This window comes from Saimiri boliviensis, chromosome 18, assembly GCF_048565385.1.
Source record: "Saimiri boliviensis isolate mSaiBol1 chromosome 18, mSaiBol1.pri, whole genome shotgun sequence".
Classification (NCBI taxonomy): Eukaryota; Metazoa; Chordata; class Mammalia; order Primates; family Cebidae; genus Saimiri; species Saimiri boliviensis.
Genome location: NC_133466.1, coordinates 32,680,261 through 32,701,023, shown reverse-complemented (window position 1 = coordinate 32,701,023; position 20,763 = coordinate 32,680,261). Strand labels below are relative to the sequence as shown.

At 38.9% G+C, this 20,763-nt stretch overlaps 1 protein-coding gene and 1 long non-coding RNA gene across 4 annotated transcripts in view; one reads left to right on the top strand and one right to left on the bottom strand.

Annotated features, from left to right (window-relative positions):
* Positions 1-9,390, bottom strand: part of LOC141581958 (uncharacterized) — a 413,739-nt gene extending 404,349 nt beyond the window's left edge. For all 3 annotated transcript variants that reach the window (XR_012514783.1, XR_012514781.1, XR_012514782.1), the window contains exon 1: positions 2,712-9,390. This is a non-coding gene — a long non-coding RNA (uncharacterized LOC141581958). The remainder of the gene's footprint in view (positions 1-2,711) is intronic.
* Positions 9,391-9,410: 20 nt separating this feature from the next.
* GBE1 (1,4-alpha-glucan branching enzyme 1) overlaps positions 9,411-20,763 on the top strand; it is a 271,204-nt gene continuing 259,851 nt past the window's right edge. Inside the window, exon 1 of the mRNA XM_074389149.1 lies at positions 9,411-9,661. Coding sequence (XP_074245250.1) covers positions 9,519-9,661 — 143 coding nt within the window. The 5' untranslated portion in view covers positions 9,411-9,518. The remainder of the gene's footprint in view (positions 9,662-20,763) is intronic.

The window sequence follows — 20,763 nt, the reverse complement described above, 5'->3', positions numbered from 1 at the left end:
CATTATACTCATGTTCTGCTTTCCCCAGCACCGGTTTTAAGAGTGCCTCTACAACTAGATTTTGTAGGAAAAGTATAATCAAATTAATATGTCTGTCTCTGGTACAGGACAAGGGAACAGGAGGAAAGGGCCAACGGTAAGGACAGGATTCCTCTAAGAAGCCCCAAAAGGGCCGGTAGTAAGTCTTGTAAAGGTTTTGCCCATCAGTCTCTATTAAACTGTGGCAGCCTACTTCCCAACGGTCGGGATGGTGCCACTATGCTGACCTGTGGTGAGTGTTTGGGCAACGCCCATTACAACACCGAATTTTTTCTTGACAGAAGAGACAGTTACTCCCTTTTCACCCTAAATGTACGAAGAGGGCTGGTAGTTTCTTATTTAAGGTTTAATTCCCTAAGACAGAAAAAAACTACACCCAAGTCATCGGGGACAGAATTTTCTTTCGGACATGAAACAAGAGGAAGAATGAGGCCTCAAAGATAAAATAAGAACAAAAAAAGGAAGGAGAACAAATTACAATCAGAGATTACTTCAAACAACTCTATGCACATAAACCAGTAAACCTGGAAGGAATGGTTAAATTCCTGGACACCTGCATCCTCCCAAGCCTAAACCAGGAAGAAGTTTAAACTCCGAATAGACCAATAACAAGGGCTGAAGTTGAGGAAGCAATTAATAGCCTGCCCACCAAAAAAAGCCCAGGTTCAGATGGGTTCACAGCCGGATTCTACCAGACATACAAAGAGGAGCTGGTACCACTCCTTCTGAAACTATTCCAAACAATCCAAAAAGAGGGAATCCTTCCCAAATCATTTTATGAGACCAACATCATCCTGAGAGCAAAACCTGGCAGAGAATCAACAAGAAAAGAAAACTTCAGGCCAATATCCATGATGAACATAGATGCAAAAATCTTCAATGAAATACTGGCAAACCCATTGCAAGAGCACATCAAAAAGCTTATCCATCATGATCAAGTAGGCTTCATCCTGGGGATGCAAGGCTCGTTCAACATACACAAGTCTATAAACGTAATTCACCACATAAACAGAACCAAAGACAAAAACCACATGATTATCTCAACAGATGCAGAGAAGGCCTTTGACAAAATTCAACAGCCCTTTACGCTAAAAACTCTCAGTAAACTACGTATTGACAGAACGTATCTCAAAATAATAAAAGCTATTTACAACAAACCCACAGCCAATACCATACTGAATGGGCAAAAACTAGAAGCATTCCCTTTGAAATCTGGCACTAGACAAGGATGCCCTCTCTCACCACTCATATTCAATATAGTATTGGAAGTTCTAGCCAGAGCAATCAGGCAAGAAAAAGAAATAAGGGGTATTCAATTAGGAAAAGAGGAAGCCAAATTGTCTCTATTTGCAGATGACATGACTGTATATTTAGAAGACCCCATTGTCTCAGCCCCAAATCTCCTGAAACTGATAAGCAACTTCAGCAAAGTCTCAGGATGCAAAATCAATGTGCAAAAATAACAAGCATTCCTATACATCAATAACAGACTAACAGAGAGCCAAATCAAGAATGAACTGACATTCACAATTGCTACAAAGAGAATAAAATACCTAGGAATACAACTAACAAAGGATGTAAAGGACCTATTCAAGGAGAACTACAAACCACTGCTCAAGGAAATAAAGAGAGGACACAAACAGATGGAGAAACATTTCATGCTCATGGTTAGGAAGAATCAATATCGTGAAAATGGCCATACTGCCCAAAGTAATTTATAGATTCAATGTTATCCCATCAAGCTACCAATGACCTTCTTCACAGAACTGGAAAAAAATCCACCTTAACCTTCATATGGAACCAAAAGTGAGCCCACATAGCCATGTCAATTCTAAGCAAAAAGAACAAAGCTGGAGGCATCACACTACCTGACTTCAAACTATACTACAAGGCTACTGTAATCAAAACAGCATGGTATTGGTACCAAAACAAAGATATAGACCAATGGAACAGAACAGAGGCCTTGGAGGCAACACAACACATCTACAACCATCTGATCTTTGACAAACCTCACAAAAACAAGCAATGGGGAAAGGATTCCCTGTTTAATAAATGGTGTTGGGAAAGCTGGATAGCCATGTGCAGAAGGCTGAAACTGGACCCCTTCCTGACAACTTACACTAAAATTAACTCCAGATGGATTAAAGACTTAAACATAAGACCTAACACCATGAAAACCCTAGAAGAAAACCTAGGCAAAACCATTCAGGACATAGGCATAGACAAGGATTTCATGACTAAAACACCAAAAGCAATGGTAAGAGAAGCCAAAATAAACAAATGGGATCTAATTAAACTCCAGAGCTTATGCACAGCAAAAGAAACAATCATTAGAGTGAATCGGCAACCAATGGAATGGGAAAATTTTTTTTTCAATCTACCCATCTGACAAAGGGCTAACATCCAGAATCCACAAAGAACTAAATCAGATTTACAAGAAAAAAACAAGCAAACCCATTCGAAGGTTGGCAAAGGATATGAACAGACACTTTTCAAAAGAAGACATATATGAGGCCAACAAACATGAAAATATGCTCAACATCACTGCTCATTAGAGAAATGCAAATCAAAACTACATTGAGATACCATCTCACACCAGTTAGAATGGTGATCATTAAAAAATCTGGAAACAACAGATGCTGGAGAGGATGTGGAGAAATAGGAACACTTACACTGTTGGTGGGAGTGTAAATTAGTTCAACCATTGTGGAAGACAGTGTGGAGATTCCTCAAGGACCTAGAAATAGAAATTCCATTTGACCCAGCAATCCCATTACTGGGTATATATCCAAAGGGTTATAAATTGTTCTGTTATAAGGACACATATACACGAATGTTCATTGCAGCACTGTTTACAATAGCAAAGACTTGGAACCAACCCAAATGTCCACTGATGATAGACTGGACAGGGAAAATGTAGCACATATACACCATGGATTACTATGCAGCCATAAAAAAACGATGAATTCATGTCCTTTGTAGGGACATGGATGAACCTGGAAACCATCATTCTCAGCAAACTGACACAAGAACAGAAAAACACTGCATGTTCTCACTCATAGGCGGGTGCTATACAATGAGAACACGTGGACACAGAGAGGGGAGCATCACACAATGGGGTCTGTTGGGGGGAACTAGGAGAGGGACAGCACGGGTGGGGAGTTGGGGAGGAATAACATGGGGAGAAATGCCAGATATAGGTGATGGGGAGGAAGGCAGCAAACCATATTGCCATGTATGTACCTATGCGACAATCTTGCATGTTTTTCACATGTACCCCCAAACCTAAAATGCAATAAAATATATATTAAAAAAAAAAAGAGAGAAGCCATAGGTAAGTAAAATAACTTGACAAGGTTACAAATGATGAGGCGCCAATTAGAATTTAGGCAGTCTGGATCCAGCATCTTTATTAACATCTAAGAACAATTTTCATTTTGCCAGCCAGTTTTCTCATCCTTGCTAAATCAAGGCCCAGCGCTAATGAAGATCTTCCCTAATTCCTTTATTATTTTAAGCATACTTACTAGCTGAATTCCATGGCTAAGCCTTTGTATGGGAATGTGCACTAGTGCCAGAAGTTTCTCAGCCCTACTGACTTTCTGTTATACTCATCCTGTGCATTTTTTTTTTTTTTTTTTTTTTTTTTTTAACGAAATGGAATCTCACTCTTGTTGCCCAGGATGGAGTGCAGTGGTGCAATCTTGGCTCACAGCATCCTCCACCTCCTGGGTTCAAGCAATTCTCCTTCCTCAGCCTCCTGAGTAGCCGGGATTACATGCATGTGCCACCATACCGAGCTAATTTTTTTTTTATTATTAGTTGAGACGGGGTTTCTCCAGGTTGATCAGGCTGTTCTCGAACTCCCGACCTCATGTGATCCGCCCGTCTGGCCTCCCAGAGTGTTGGGATTACAGGCGTGAGCCACTGTGTCTGGCCCATCCTATGCATTTCTAACCCTAGCTTCATTAAAATATTTATACTTTGAGCCTACACACTCCATCTGTTAAGCAATGCTGAACAAAATGTAATGATTCAGCCACAAAGCACTATTTGAGGTGTCTGATGTCTAGTCTCAGCTGGGCTTTCCCCATTGTTCAGGAATCTTCTCTCTTTGTTTTTTATCCTGTCTCACAGTGGCCATGCATAGCCACAGCCCAGACAGCTCCCAGTGCAATAAAGAGTGAATACGATAATATCTCAAATACCTGGCAATGAAGAAAAAAGAGTGTTATCATTAAGGGGCAAAGGGGAGTGGGGCAAGATAGGAAAGGACAAGAAGAGAGAGATGGGGAGGAGGGGAGGGAGAGAGGGAGAGAAAGGAAGAGGAAGACAGGGCTACTACCACCTATACGGTGCCACTCTGTGGATTAGAAAAAGGTGCCTTCTCTTGGTTAGCACACATTTTTAAAAGCTAATTTCATTTCATTTTTTGAGACAGAGTCTCACTCTGTCACCCAGGCTGGAGTGCAGTGGTGTGATCTCGGCTCACTGCAACCTCCACCTCCCAGGTTCAAGTGATTCTCCTTCCTCAGCCTCCAGAGTAGCTGGGACTACAGGCACGTGCCACCATACCTTGCTAATTTTTCTGGATTTTTTTTTTAGTAGAAAGGGAGTTTCACCATGTTGGCTAGGATGGTCTTGATCTCCTGACCTTGCGATCCACCCGTCTTAGCCTCCCAAAGTGCTGGGATTACAGGTGTGAGCCACTGCGCCCGGCCGGGAATATGTAATTTTAAAAAGTATATTTATATACTCTGGTTTCTCTTCAGTTGGTATAAATCTTTTGCCTTTTAAAAAGCATATTTAGTATTATTTTATTCATAAGAATATTTTTTAAAATAGCTTTGAGACATAATTCACATATCATACAATTCATCCCTTTAAAGTGTACAATTGATAAATCGTTTTTAGTATATCCACAGAGCTGTGAAACCATAACCACAATCAATTTTAGAAAATGTGTATTATCTCAAGAAGAAATCCCATATCCACTTGCATTCATTCTTCATTTCCCCTGCCCTCCAGCCCCAGGAAGCTAAATATCTTCTTTCTTTGTAGATTTACATATTCTGAACATTACATATACATGGAATCATACAATATGTTGTCTTTTGTGAGTGGCTTCTTTCACTTGGCATATTTTCAAGGTTCATCTGTGTTATAGCACTTTATCAATAACTCTTTGAATTTATAAAGCAAACTACTGAAAAGCAAACATGTGACATGAGACTCAAATATCAAGGTTTCAAAATATTTATTGAGCATCTCCTCTTTGCCACTGTTAGCTAGTAACTGCACATGGCTCATTCTCTAATTGCTATCTTCATTCCTAAATGATCTGTTAGGCACCAGGATTACATTTCCAGCTGCCATATCGACTTGGGTACCCCGGAGCTGACACCTTGAACTCAGTTCTTCCTCTTCCAAGGACTTATTTTTGCTAGACAGAATTCCCCCAGGCTCACAAGCTCAATCTTTAATTCTCTTTTCACTTTCCTATCCAATCAGTCACCAAATCTTATAAATTCTATTTCTCAAATATTTCTTCTGTTTTGGTGTTAAAACTGTTATGGGTTGAATTATATTTCTCCACAAAAAGATGCATTGAAGTCCAAACTTAACAGTACCTCAGAATATGATCTTATTTGGCAATGTAATAATTGCAGATATAATTAGTTAAGATAAGGTCAGGCCGGGCGTGGTGGCTCAAGCCTGTAATCCCAGCACTTTGGGAGGCCGAGGCGGGTGGATCACGAGGTCAAGAGATTGAGACCATCCTGGTCAACATGGTGAAACCCCGTCTCTAATAAAAATACAAAAAAATTAGCTGGACATGGTGGCGCATGCCTGTAATCCCAGCTACTCAGGAGGCTGAGGCAGGAGAATTGCCTGAACCCAGGAGGCGGAGGTTGCAGTGAGCCAAGATCGCGCCATTGCACTCCAGCCTGGGTAACAAGAGTAAAACTCTGTCTCAAAAAAAAAAAAAAAAAAAAAAAAAGATAAGGTCATACTGAAATAGGGTGTGTCCCTCATTCAATAAGGTTGATCTTGTAAAAAGAACACTATGTGAAGAGACAGACACACAGGGAAAATGCCATGTGATGATGGAGGAAGAGACTGGAGTGACGCATCTATAAGCCAAGAAATGCCAAAGATTGCTGGCCATCACCAGAAGCTAGGAGAAAGGCATGGAACAATTCACCTTGAGTGCCCCCAGAAATAACCAAACTCGTGGACGCCTTGATTTTTAGCCCCTAGAACTAGGGTAAAGTGACACATTTCTGTTGCTTAAAGTACCTAGTATGTGGTACTTAATTGCTACAGCCCTAGGTAACTAATACAAACACTAAATGACTGCATAATAGTTTAGACACTCATTACATCATGCATCCCTAATCTTTATTTCATCATTTTCTCTACTAGCCCAGACTAAGCCATCATTTCTTACCGAGCCCATTCCCGTCTCCCTTGTTTCCCACAAGAACGGCACCCCTAGTGCCATTTTTGCATCCTTACAATTCATTTGCCATAGAGAGAATATTTTAATAACTAAACCATAGCATATCAGTGTTCTGTTGAAAAGTCTCCAAGAGCATCACTTAAGGGACATTAAAGGGCCTATATAATCAAACAGCTGCCTAGCTCTGGCACCACAATACCTACTACTCATCATTACATACTAGGTACACTTTTTTTTTTTAAAGACCAACTCACTTCTTCATTGCACAAACTCTGCCTGGAATGCTCTTTCTCTCATGGCTCATTTCTTCTTGTCATCACACTTCAGCTTAAATGTCACTTTTGAATGGCCTTTCTTGACTACCAGAACTAACACAGACTTATTTGCTCAGTTTTAATTATTGACAATGCACTTAACACTATCTGGCATTGTTTTGTATTATTTTATGTGTTTCACTGGCAACTGTGTCTCCCCTCCCTCTTATCCCAACAGAATGTGACCTGTATGACAACTGGGACTTGTCTTATCATTTATCCACAGTATATAGGAAAATGGTTGGCACATGGGACTTCAATAAATATGCGCTCAATTATGAACCAGCTAGGTAGGTACATACGTAGACTAGGATCCTGCTCTGGGGGAGCTGAGGTTCTAAAGGAGAAGGTCAATAAGTAAGAGTAAAACGAACACATAAATTCTGATAACTGTTGCATAGAAGAGATTGAAGTTATATAGAGGAATATCTGAGGAATCTATAACCAGCTTGGAACCTCCTGGCTTGGTGGATCCATCTCTCTCAGTGTCTAAATCTGAATTTTTAAAAAGCAATTATTGAAACAGAAGCCAGTCAGTCACTGAGGAATCTACAATCAGAAGCTTCTCGGATATGAGCTGACATTTACGCTGAGGCTGGAATGAAAGCTGAGAAAAAATTAAGCAAGTAGAGTTCAGTTTCCTGAGAATTTCCAACACAGAGAACAGCAAGCAAATAATCTTAGAGGCTAATATATAAAGAATTCACTGAGTTCCAGAAAAGTCAGTGTGACTACACTGTAGCAAAACTGGAAAATGATGAGTAAATTGGCTGGAAAGGCAGTCAGGGTCCAGATTATATAAGCCTTGTTAGAGAATGGTAAGCTGTTTCTATTTTACCTTAAGCGAAATAGTATGCCATGTAAGTTGCTAAATGACATCATTTGATTTACTCAGTGTAGAGTCTAACTATTCAAACAGTGTGCCCGACCACCAGCATCAGAATAATTTCTGAACTTGTTAAAAATGCAATCTGAAGCACCACTCCCAAACTGAATTAAAATTTCCAGATGATTTATATGCACATTAAAGTGTGAGAAACACTCGTACAGAGAATGGAGTAGAGGCTAGAAAGAGTAGAAGAGGGGAAGTCAATTAGAGAGCTACATTATGTCCAGGTGAAGGAAGACAGTGGCCTGCCTAAGAGTGACAGCAGGAAGGATGAGAAGACTGATTTTAGGTAATGTTTTGCAGACAGTTGGTTTAGGTATCTGAGCTAGTGAAATGGAGATCTCAGTAGTCAGGCAGTGATATAAGCCTGGGTTTCTGAAAAAAAGTTTAGGCTTGGAGATAAAGATCTGTGGGTCTGTTATTAATATGTGTCCTTTTTTTTTTTTCTTTTTTGGTGCTTTATATTTTACAAAGGTCTGCGTCTTCTTTGTGATCCTTATGGAAAAGAAGGCACGTCTTAAGATCATTCACGTCCTCTACTTTTTCACATTGAGGTTTGTCTACATATCTACCTATAAGGTTTGTCTACGTATCTACCTATTTTTCAAGTGTATTAAACTTCTTATAAAACTTTCCTTTGAAATATTTTAAAATGCAAGGCCCAAGGCTGATTAATACCGTTTCTCCTGCATATTCCCTAGGATCGTCTACTCGTAGATTTTAAAGAGAAAAACATCCTCGATCCTCTTCAGTTTCGAAGTGTAAAGCAGCTTGGAACCTCCTGGGTTGGTGGGTCTAACTCTCTTGGTATCTAATTCTGTATTTTTAAAGAGCAATTATTGAAAAAGAAGCCAGTCAGTTAATGGAAATAAAAGAGGAGAATTCCAAGTGGGAACTTCCCAAGCCAAGAGGAAGAGAGGTTTTTTGCCTTGTCACTGTTAGTAAGTGGCAGAGGGGGATTCCAGTTCAGTGATACCATTTGTGTAATCAAAGATAGTTCAATCGTTGAAAAGCCTGTAACAATTTTAAACAATTTTAAACTGACTTTTCCTTTATGGCCTTATGGAGAATGAGAAAAGTTCTTGCCATGGTTCTATTTCTCAGCTGCTGGTAATGTAAAGAGTACCAGAACAGCAGAATTCCAGTGGTATTTCAGGATTCTGTGTCTTGGTTAATTTTAAATTCATGTGACCTGGCAAACTTTGGAGAGCCCTAGTTATAAGTGATACTAGCATGACTGCTCCCCTCTCCGTGAATTTACGGTATCTGTTTGAAACACTGCTCTTCAAGTCTCAGAACTTTGAGAAATACGGTCCCTTCCTAAAAAACCCCACGTATCCAATGTGAAGGGGGCGCTGTCAGTGGGTATTTACGTGGGTGCTTAAAGAAAAGCGGAATCCATTCCGGGGCCAAGCACAGGTCAGGGTGAGGAAGGCCAAGGCTGAGCGAGGTCAGCTGGGGACCCACCTCCCGGAATGACCTCGGCCGGCCGAGCGGAGGAACGGGCACGTCCCCGCGGCCTCCAGGTGCCAGCCGCGTGAGTGGGCGGAGAGGCCTCGGTGCCTCCCACCGGCTCGGGACGCGCGTCCGGGCCTCACCCCAGGTCCCGCTCCTCCCCGCCGGCGGGGGGAGGAGGGGCAGGAGGCCTTCCTCCCGGGCTATAAAGGGCCCGGACAGCCCGGGCTCGCCTCCGCACGCCCAGGCGCCCTCCAGCTCCGCCCTCGCCGCCTCGTCCCCGCTCGAGCTCCGCTCGGCGCCCGCTCAGGCCCCGCTCGACCCTCTCGGGCCTCGGCTATTCGTCCTGCGGCGGAAGATGGCGGCTCCGGGGACTTCCGCGGCTCGGGCTGAGGGCTCCGAGGCGGCGCTCAAGGCCGCCCTGGCAGACGTGCCCGAACTAGCCAGACTCCTGGAGATCGACCCGTACCTGAAGCCCTACGCCGCGGACTTCCAACGCAGGTACCGCCCGACTCCCACCGTCCCCGCTTAGGTGGGCGGCCCGCCTCCCAGGAGCCGACTCGGGACGGCGGCCGCGCCTCGGCCCTCGCGCGCCAACTCCGCCCCCGGCGGGGAGGAACTTGGGTGGGCGGGACTCGGGGCGACTCGGAGGACCGTGTGCTGCGGCGCAGGTTGACAGTTCCGGTCCGCGGAGCCGGCGCTGAAGAAACTTCCTGCCTCATCCCCTCTCCCTCCGTTCTAATTGGCTCGCATCCCACTTCCCTCCGTTCTAATCGGCTCGCATCCCCTCTCCCTCCGTTCTAATCGGCTCGCATCCCCTCTCCCTCCGTTCTAATCGGCTCGCATCCCCTCTCCCTCCGTTCTAATCGGCTCGCATCCCCTCTCCCCTCTGTTCTAATCCGCTCGCATCCCCTCTCCCCTCTCTTCTAACAGGCTCGCATCCCCTCTCCCCTCTCTTCTAACAGGCTCGCATCCCCTCTCCCCTCTCTTCTAACAGGCTCGCATCCCCTCTCCCCTCTCTTCTAACAGGCTCGCATCCCCTCTCCCCTCTCTTCTAACAGGCTCGCATCCCCTCTCCCCTCTCTTCTAACAGGCTCGCATCCCCTCTCCCCTCTCTTCTAATCGGCTCGCATCCCCTCTCCCCTCTGCTGTAACCGGGGGCCATGCTCTGGCTCCCACACCCGTTCCCCGCAGGGCCGTGGGAAGTGACTCGACGCCACTGCAGGGTTTCCCACTTGGGCGCGCAGCAGCGTGGGCCCCGGGACGAGCGTGGGCAGAACTCCCGGCAACGTTATTAGGCATTTAAAACTTTCTGCTTTACTTCATAGCAAATACTGTGGTTTGATATCTAAGAGGATTCCTTCAGGCAGACACTGTATCCTAACTTTTGTTCTTTCCTTGCTAATATTCCTCTTTTAGGGGACAATTATACCTACATTGATCAATTTTTTTTTTTTTCTTTCCTTGGACCAACATTGATGAGTTAGACGCACATCAACATTTGTTCGTGTTTGACTTTGCCATCTTGAAGAGGGAGAAAGGTCAGGAAAGGAAAACTTCTACACGCCAATGTCGTTTAAGCTTGTCTTCACCATTGTGTACCATACCAGTTTAGTTACTGGCTAGGCTAGGGGATTTTACTAATAAGTTCCACTAAAAAGTTACATGTTTTTTTTTTTTTTTCCCTAAGTAAAAGAGCTATTATACTAGATATAATAGTTGTACTTGTGAGTTACCCCATTGTGATTTAATAGTTTCTCCCCTTTTAGGAGAGACACTGCAGATTGAAAATATGTCCTGCAACAGAATATACATGGCCAATTTTTTGAGCCATGGAAAGCATCCAGCTAGTTAACTGGCATGAAGCAACGTTGAGAGTAATGAAAATGGGTTGATTTGGAGTTTGAAAAAAGCCCAGCAAAAAAAAAAAAGCCCATTGTTTGTATCCTAGCATTTTCAGGTATTAAATGTATTCAAATAACCAAGGGTTTATTGAGGAACTCCTATAAATAAAACACTGCTTTAGCGATTGTAAGGGACATGAAGTTGCATTCTTGAGCTTGTATATAGTAATGAATGAGCCCTCCGTAAAATAATCACCTTGCACTGTCCCTCACTTAATCAGATCTTTATGCTTTTATATAAACCATTTGGCGAACAGCCTTGCAAAGTTGTTTTCAGAATTTACAGTATATGCTTTCAAAGAAACTTAGTACACAATCGTCATAGGTTTAAGGTTGGATTTGATTTAGAAATAGTCAAAAAAATTTAGGGCAAAAGATAGTCATTAAAGATAGTGGTCAGATTTTTTTTTTTTTTTTTTTTTTTTTTTTTTTTTGATGTTTGTAACCATGACATTAATTTACTTGTGTGTTTTGTAAAATGACACTTAAGGTGTTTATTAAAGAAGAGTTGTGGAAATGTTTTATCTACACCCCTTTCCTTCTTTTTAAAATGATAGACAAACATTCTTTATTAAGTGTTTCTTTCATGTACTTATTTCCAACTCCATTCGGATTGAAGCATTTATAATCTTCTTTCATGGTTTGCCAAAACTAATGGAGACAAAGACCAAGATAAAGAAGGAAAGAGAATCCACTGTGCTTGGTGAAAAGTCTCATCTGATAGACCCTCATAGCTCACTCTGACCTGGATTCTACTTTTGTCCTTGGTTCTGACTAATGGCCATTTGCTATTGCCATGTGTGCTATGGCCAATGCACGCATCTTCCATTTAGGAATATCAAATAGTAATTTGGCATTTCTTAGCGGTAACTTTTATTGTTAACACTTGAAGAATATAACATTTTTCCTTCATACAATCTGGTCTTGATTCCTTGCCCAATTTTTCATTTATTTCTAATAATCCCTTTGGACTGTGTGTATTTGGCCTAACACAAATACAGAACCAGTCAAATAGTTAGATGCAAAGTATGCCTATTAAGGAGTGAAGAAAATTTGAGGTACAAACAACAATATATAATTAAGGTGATGAAGAAGGAAATTTCTCTTTGATGGATTGTTTTATCCTTCCCCAACAGATGTCTTCTCATCTGAAATTGTTTTGGGTGTTCCCTTAGGATGTCTTAGATATTTCTTCGCTTTACCTTGGCCTTTTCCCCTTTTGTATTAGTCTGTTTTCATGCTGCTGATAAAGACATACCTGAGACTGGACAATTTAAAAAAGAAAGAGGTTTATTGGACTTACAGTTCCAAGTGGTAGGGGATGCCTCACAATCATGGCAAAAGGTGAAAGTCATGTCTCACATGGTGGCAGACAAGAGAAGAGAGCTTGTGCAGGGAAACTCTGCTTTTTAAAACCATCAGACCTTCACTATCATGAGAACAGCTTGGAAAATACCTGCCTCTATGATGCAGTTACTTTCCATCAGGTCCCTCCCACAATACGTGGCAATTCAAGATGAGATTTGAGTGGGGTTGCAGCCAAACTGTATCACCTTCATTAGTTGTTCTTTTCACCTTCTGTACCTGTGAGAATATTGAATCAAGTATAAAGGATTACTGAGTTACTCTGCTATAAAATAAAAATTAGTGCATTATTAGTGTGACTAACCACCTTCATGTTGTCTCATTGATTACATCCCAAAATAGCATTTTCCACTTGATTTTTCTGCCCTTTATTTATTTAGTTTTTTACTTGTTGTTACACTGCAATTACTTGTCATAATTCCAAAATGTCAGTGCTTTAAAACAACATTTAATTGTCTCCATATTACATGTCAGGATGAGTCAGTTAGACAGGGCTCTCCTCATGGCAGTCACTCAAAAATCTAGGCTTATGAAGGATTTGTTTTGGAACATGCTTCTGTAGAAGTAGTGGCAGGGCATAGAGAAGCATGTTGAACTATGCACTGATTCTTAACAGCTTTTGCCTAGCTGTGAGTCCATTCTGCCGATGTTGCATTGGCCAGTGCACATCAGCTTACCATATGGGTGAAACAGAGAATTGGCAGTGAACACTGCCAGAACAACACAATTTTAATAATAGAACTTTTACCCTCTGTTTAACATTTATACATCAATTTCAGATATGACATTTAATATAATCCTCATAACAAAATCATGAGGTAGACAGGATGAAAAAACTGACTGGCTTGAGCATACATGGCTTAAGTAAGTGTTGCAACTGAGATTAAACTTTCTTTACTAAAACTGTTGTCAACAAGTTCACAAACAACTTCATGATAATTCAGGGATACCTCTTTTTTCTTTATCTCTAGCATTGAACATGTTGGACTATTTCTTGGCTCTTTGAAGCCATGATCTTGCTTTTCTTCCATTTTCTCAGTCTCTTTTCAACCATTTAATGTAAGAGAATTTCAGGGCTGTTTCCTGGGATCCTTTATGTATTTCTACTGTATATTTTCTCCCTAGGCATTCTCATCCATCCCATGGATTCCATCTATCTACCGAGGCTACCCACATCTGTCTCCACTCTAGATCTTTCTCCTTATCTTGGATGTATTTATAGCTTCATTTTGATGTTTTATAAATGTAAATCTCAACGTGTATAAAACCGAACTTACAGATTTTCTTTCAAACATATTTGTCTATTTCTACCCAATTGCAGTGTCTGGAATCTTCCTCTACCAGCCGCTCAAACCTAGAACTTAACGAGTTATTTCTTATTACTCCCCTCTCCTTCTTTCCTTATACCTCCGAGTCTAGTCAGTTGTAGTCCTAACTCTTAAGCATGTACCATGCTGCCTTCCTAGTGCTGCCATCCTAGTTCAGGATGCTGGCATCTCTAGTGTGGTTTACAGAAACAGCCTCATAGCTGTTGTTCTTTTTTCAAATCTCCACCCCACTCTAATTTCTCCACTCCTCTCCATTCAAAAACAGAGTGAGTAGGATGGAGATGGTTAGAATAAAATAATTTTCACATTGGTATCCAATTTGAATTAGAAAGTAGTTTGGATTTGGTGTGCTAGTAACCACCTCAAGAAATTTAAAAAACAATCGTATTGAGGTAAAATAAACATATGTAATTCACCATCCTTATCATTTTAACCACAGTTCAGTAGCAGTAAATACATTTATATATATTTTCCTTTTTCATCTCCCTTCCCCACTCTCCTCGGCCTCTGGTAACCTTCAGTCTGCTTTCTATCTTCCTGAGAAACACCTTTTTAGCTTCTGCATATGAGTGAGAATATGTGATATTTGCCTTTCTGTACTTGGCTTATCTCACTTACTGTAATGGTCTCCAGTTCCAACCATGTTGCTGCAATGAAACAATTTCATTATTTTTTTATGGTTGAATAATATTGTATTGTGTATATATAATGCATTTTCTTTATCCACTCATCTGTTGTTAAGCACTTAGGTTAATTCTGTATTTTGGCTATTGTGAATAGGGCTGCAGTAAACATAGGAGTGCAGGTATTGTTTCAACATACTGATTTTATTTCTTTGGTATATATACCCAGTAGTGGCATTGGTGGATCATATCATACTTCTATATTTTGTTATTCAAGAAACTCTGTACTGTTTTTCTTTTTCCTATAGTGGTTGTGGTAATTTACATTTCCACCAATAGTGTATGAGCATTCCTCTTTCTGCACATCCTAACCAGTATCTGTTTCTGCCTGTCTTTTTAATACAAGCCATTTCAACTGTGGTAAGATTATATTGCATTGTGGTTTTTGATTTGCATTTCTGTGATGATTAATGATATTGAGCATCTTTTCTTATACCTGTTGACGATTTATATGTTTTCTTTTGAGAAATGTCTGTTTGGATCTTTTGCCCATTTAAAAATCAGATTATTTGTGTTTTTTGCTATCGGGTTGTTTGAGTTCTTCACACATTCTGGTTATTAATCTCTTATCTGATAGTTTGCAGATATTTTCTCCTATTCTGTGGGTTGTCTATTCACTTTGTTGATTATTTTCTTTGTGCAGAAGCTTTTTAGCTTGATTTGTACTCTCATGTCTTTAAGGTCTGACACAGGAGATATTTGTGTAAGAGACCAATGCCCTGGAGCATTTCCTCAGTGTTTTCTGCTACTATTTTCATAGTTTCAGGTCTTAGATTAAAGTCTTTATTTAATCCATTGGGACTTGACTTTTGTATATGATGAGATATTAGGGGTCTAGTTTCATTCTTCTTCATATAGTTATTCAGTTTACCATTTATTGAATAGACTGTCCTTTGCTTGTTTTAAGTTTTTGGTACCTTTGTTGAAGATGAGTTGTTTGCAAATGTGTGTATTGAGACTTGGGTTCTGTATTCTGTTCCATTAGTCTATATGTCTGTTTTTATGCCAGTACCATGCTGTTTCAGTTACTATAGCTTTGTAATACATTTTAAAACCAGGTAGTATGATGCTCCCAGCTTTGTTTTCTTTTTTTTTTTTTGGCTAAGATTTCTTGGCTATTTGGGGTCTTTTGTTGTTTCCTTTAAATTTTAGGATTTATTTTTCTGTTTCTGTGAAGAATATCATTGACATTTTGGTAGGGATTGCATTGAATCTGTAAATTGACTGGTGTTGTCATTTTAACAATATTAATTCATCCAATCCATAAGCATGGAATGTCTTCCCATTTTTTGATGTCCTCTTCTATTTCTTTCATCAGAGTTTTATAGTTTTCATTGTATAGATCTTTCACTTCTTTTTTTATATTGATTCCTATATATTTTATATTCATTGTAGGTATTATAAATGGGATATTGCTTTCTGGATTTCTTTTTCAGATTGTTCGCTCTTGGCATATATAAATCCTACTGATTTCTATCTATATTTTGATTTTGTATTCTGAAACTTCACTGAATTTGTTTACCACTTCTAACAGTTTTTGGGTAGAGTCTTTAGGATTTTCTAGGTATATAATCATGTTGTCTGCAGAAAGGCTAATTTGGCTTCTTTTGATATCATTTAGTTCTATCTGTTGCCTAATTGCTCTGGCCAACCACACCAAAAATTGATTCTTAAAGCGCAGAAGTTTTATGTCATAGTGGAATGGTGTAGTTTTTTCTCAGTACCTGACCAGGTTGTGGGCTCTGAAGGAAGTCAGAGACTGTATAAAGCAGTGAAGAATCTGAAGATGACAAGATGTACATGACCTGCTCTTCTGCACTAGTAGTTTCACTTGCTCTTTGCAGCTGAAATCTGTACTAATTTCAGTCATTCCTGAATTCTCTACAGTGATGGTCAACAGGCTCTGACCTCTTTTCATTTTCAACATGCCTTCAAATGACTTCATGGAGCATTTTGGTTTAGTTTAGGCTCTAGCACCTGCTGCACGACCTCCTGAGAAATGACTGTGTGTGTGTGATAACTTACAGGATTCCTTTCAGCTCTCACCAGACTGGGCCTTGGTCAGTGAGTGAGATGATAATATTGTCTCTGTGAAATGTGCTATGCTTTTAGACTGCTAAGTATATCGTGCTGCTATTTGAAAGCACACATTAAATTTTGATTATACATTTATAGGTATTAAAGGAGAATATGAAAGTGTATTCTTCAGAGAGAATTGCTACTACCAGGTCCCTTTCATTCTAAAGTGAGCTTATTTTTTACTGAAGAGTAGATTTTCTTCTTATGGTGATATTGGCTCATTAGTTTATGTACACCACTGTTTTGAATCCTTGTGTTTAAACACAACGGTTCTTTTGTGTTTAATATCCAGAAGAAGCCCCATTGTGTTTTGTGTTTAGGGCAACAGGAATCCAGTACCTTGACAAAAGTAAGACTCTACTTTAAACACATAATTATGTAGAGTTTTAAAAGACATTATATATCTTACATTCATTGAATTCTTATACAAATTCATTGTAACTTATTTGACATTATTTAAATTATGGTAACTGACTTGTAAAACTTGATGTGTAAATTATGAGAGTAACTCAAACTAAATTTAGTTTCTTCATATGTAGAATTATCTGTGTGTGTGTTCTAAAGTAAAAGCAAAATGAGGCTTAAGTTTTAGCTCTCATAACTATTAAATAGCTTTGAGTCCTAGGGAAAATTAATTAACCTCTGTGAACTTGTTTCTTTCTCTGTAGAAGATGGATAGAATCCACTTTGTAGGGTGTCTTGAGGACTAAGAATATATATAAAGATGCTCAGTAAATAAATAATAGTTTGATGATAATATTAGCAAACTAATGTATCAAGTATTTACTAGAATATTATTTTCAGAAGGTTTTTTTGTTTGCTTCTTTAACACTGTATTCTGAAATCAACTCTCAGATACATACAATGACCAGAAATTCCCCACAACTCTTTGTTTTGCTAGTTAACTGTGCCTTACTTTAGGGGATTCCTTCTTTTTTTCTTAGTAGGAGTGATTGTGTGACTGAGGTGAGGCAGGTGGTAATTTTAATCATAATCTAATAGAGAAGGAAAGGAATATGTTTAAACTTTGATCCTTAATTTAGAGAAGAAATGATAAAGCAATTGCCAGTTTACTAGAAGCTGAAGGCACGATGATCCTGAGATATAATGAGCATAAAGCTCCTTTTATTGAGAGAGGTAAATGCTAGCCTGCAGAAATTCAAAATCACTCTTTTCTTGATCTTTCTTTTCTGTCTTTTTCTCTTCTTTCATCTGACTGCTAAGTGTTCACATTCTTGGGCATCAAACAGCTGCAGGGATTTTCTTCCTCCTGAACTTGGATAGTTAGAGGAATGGTCATACTGAGTTTACTAATAGTAGGAGTAACTTTGAAAATCAGAATAATGTAGGAGAAAAAACTATATAATAGCAGCATAAAAGTTTGAAAATGAAAGAATTACTCTAGTGGAGTCTTAACATATGATATGTGCATATTAATTAGAAAAAATTTTTAAATTCAATGTCTTGCCTTCTCTTTTTTTTCCTCCCTTGCTTTTTGATATGTGATGACTGCAATTATTTCAATAGGTTTGATTTTACCGTAAGAGGCATAAAACAAAGGAATGGAATATTCATATGTATTTTTGTAGATCCATTGAATGATTAGTTTTAATGAGACACAATCTCTGGGTTTATAAACTAGTTCTATAATCCAAAATATGATAATCAGAAATGAAATATACAAATTTACTTCTTGTATAGATAAAGGTGAAGTTTTCCAAATAGCCATCAAAAAGAATTAACTTTGTTTTACCAGTGTGATGATATGTTATTCAATGTCATCAATCTAATTTGTTTTCATTTTCATAAATAACACCTAGCCATAGATTATATATAATTATGAATAAGTACACAATACAATATACACATTATTACAGAAACATGATAAAATTGGTTATATGTTTAGGTTCATGTGATAGAAGATCCAACACACTTTCAATTAACATAATATCCCACAAACATTGAATTATAGAAATAGAGGCTTGAGAAGAAAAGTGAAGGTCAGTAGTTTGGGCTTTAGCATAGATACATCCTTCTTTATCTTTCTGCTGTATTATCTTTATGCTTAGAAGATAGTTGGGCACATCGTGGCACCACATTCATGTTTCTAGCTGGAACATGTGCCTTCTTATTATGTCTATTTTAGTGAAGCATATATTAGCTTTCTTGTAAACTTCAATAGTTTTTCCCATTTATAGGTTATTGATCAGAATTGTCCCATGGTCATCCTTAGCTGAAAGTGAGCCTGGATCATCAAGACTTTCAGTTGCAAACGTATGTTTCTGAAATGTATCCTTTTGTCTCATCCATCACAGCTTCCCAAGGCTCTTTTCTTTTCTCAAGAGGAAACTACATCTGGCAGGAGATGAAAAGCCCCAGTGAGATCATGTTGTAGTCTCTCAAATCACATCTATGCACAAATCATTCTTTGCAGGGTCCAGGCATTCCTACTCTTCCTGAGAGGAGTCTATAGTAACTCCTCTCAGTGTTACCAACTTTGGGTTTTGGATTTTACTTTGCTAGGCCTGATCTCTTTGTTTTTCTGCTTTTTTTTTTTTTTTTTTTTTTTTTAAGTATACAGAGACTTTTCACTGCTCTGTCTTAAAATAAGATGATTCAGTCCCTTCACCTACTTTGCCCTAGCTCCACTATCTTCTTTTTTTAAATTTCATTGTTTATTCTTTAGAAATATAAGAATGTTTTGAAATGAAATTGGTTTGTTAATTACAAATAATTTTTTCATGCTATCTTGGGCTCAGGAAAAAACGATCAGTTTTAAGTTATTTGGAGAATAGAAAATTTGTATGATTAAAAAGAAAAGGAGAACAAAATTAAAAATGTCCATTAATTTATGCTGTCTTTAAAGCATGTTTTTTTTTTTTTTTTTTTTTTTTTTTTACCTAACTACACACAAACGTATACCTTTCTGTGCTTTTCTTTTTAAAGCTGAAGATGTTTAACCATCAGTTTTCTTGATTGTCATTTCTGTGCTTTTTATTATTTTGGCTCAGCTTTTCTCTTTCTGCATTAAAATACTCTGATACTTTTGTTTGCTTTTGTTTTTTGCATATGTCTTGGAGTCTTCCATCCTCTTGACCATTTTGATTGGCAGTGCTATTTTTGTGGTTTAAGTTGTGCTTACTAGATAGGAGTGTAGTGAAACTAACAGGTCTCTTTTTGCTTTACTTCCGCAAAGTGCCCCTAATTAAAAACTATATGGTACCCATGCAGTATTAGGCAAACTTCTACTCACAAGTACAATACATAAACAAGAAGTACATAGAAATAAGGGTAGTATCAAATCTAAGGGTTGGTTTTAGCAGGTTCCAGGTACCTTTAAAATCAGAGGACATTTGAAAATATAGTGAAGAGTGTTTAGACAATTGTAAATTGTGTTAGGTTAAAAAGTTCATTCTGAAATAATTACAGACTCACAGAAAGTTGCAAAATGAGTTTAGAGAACCTGTACCTTTCACCAAGTTTGCCCCAGTGGTAATATCTTACATAACTGCAGTGGTTGTATCAAAACTGGGAAATTGATATTGGTACAAACTACAGGCCTTATTTACATTTCTCCAGTTTTTAAATGTGCTTATTTATGTGTGTCAATACTTCTGTACAATTTTATCACCTGTGTGTATTAGTGTTACTGATACTATAATGAAGATATAGAACTGTTCCGTCAGAATGCTCTCCTGCTATTCCTTTATACTCACGTTACCCCTCCCTGACCCATCCCTAACTTTGGCAACCAGTGAGTGATATGGTTTACATGTCTGTGATTTATTTTTTATCTGGAGAGTGTTCTGTGAATGAAATCATATGTAAGTGTTTGACAGTGGCGTTTTTTTTTTTTTTTTTTTCCCCACTCAATATAATGCCCTGAGATCTCTCCACGTTGCATACATCAATAGTTTGTTCTTTTTGTCACTGAGTGGTATTCCATTGTATGGATGTACCATCCATTCGGTTTGTTTATTTATTAACCTGTTGAAGGACATTTGGATTGTTTCCAGTTTTTGGCTGTTAAAAATAAAGCTGAGGTATGAATATTTATGTATAGGTTTTATTTCTCTGAGATAAATGCATAGGAATGCTGTGATAGCTGGGTCATATGGCAAGCATTTGTTTGGTTTTATAAGGAATTTCCAGATATATTCTACAGTGTCTGTACAAGTTTGCATTCCACTGGCATTATATAAAGGATGTAGTTGATCTGCATCCTTGTCAGCATTTGGTATTGT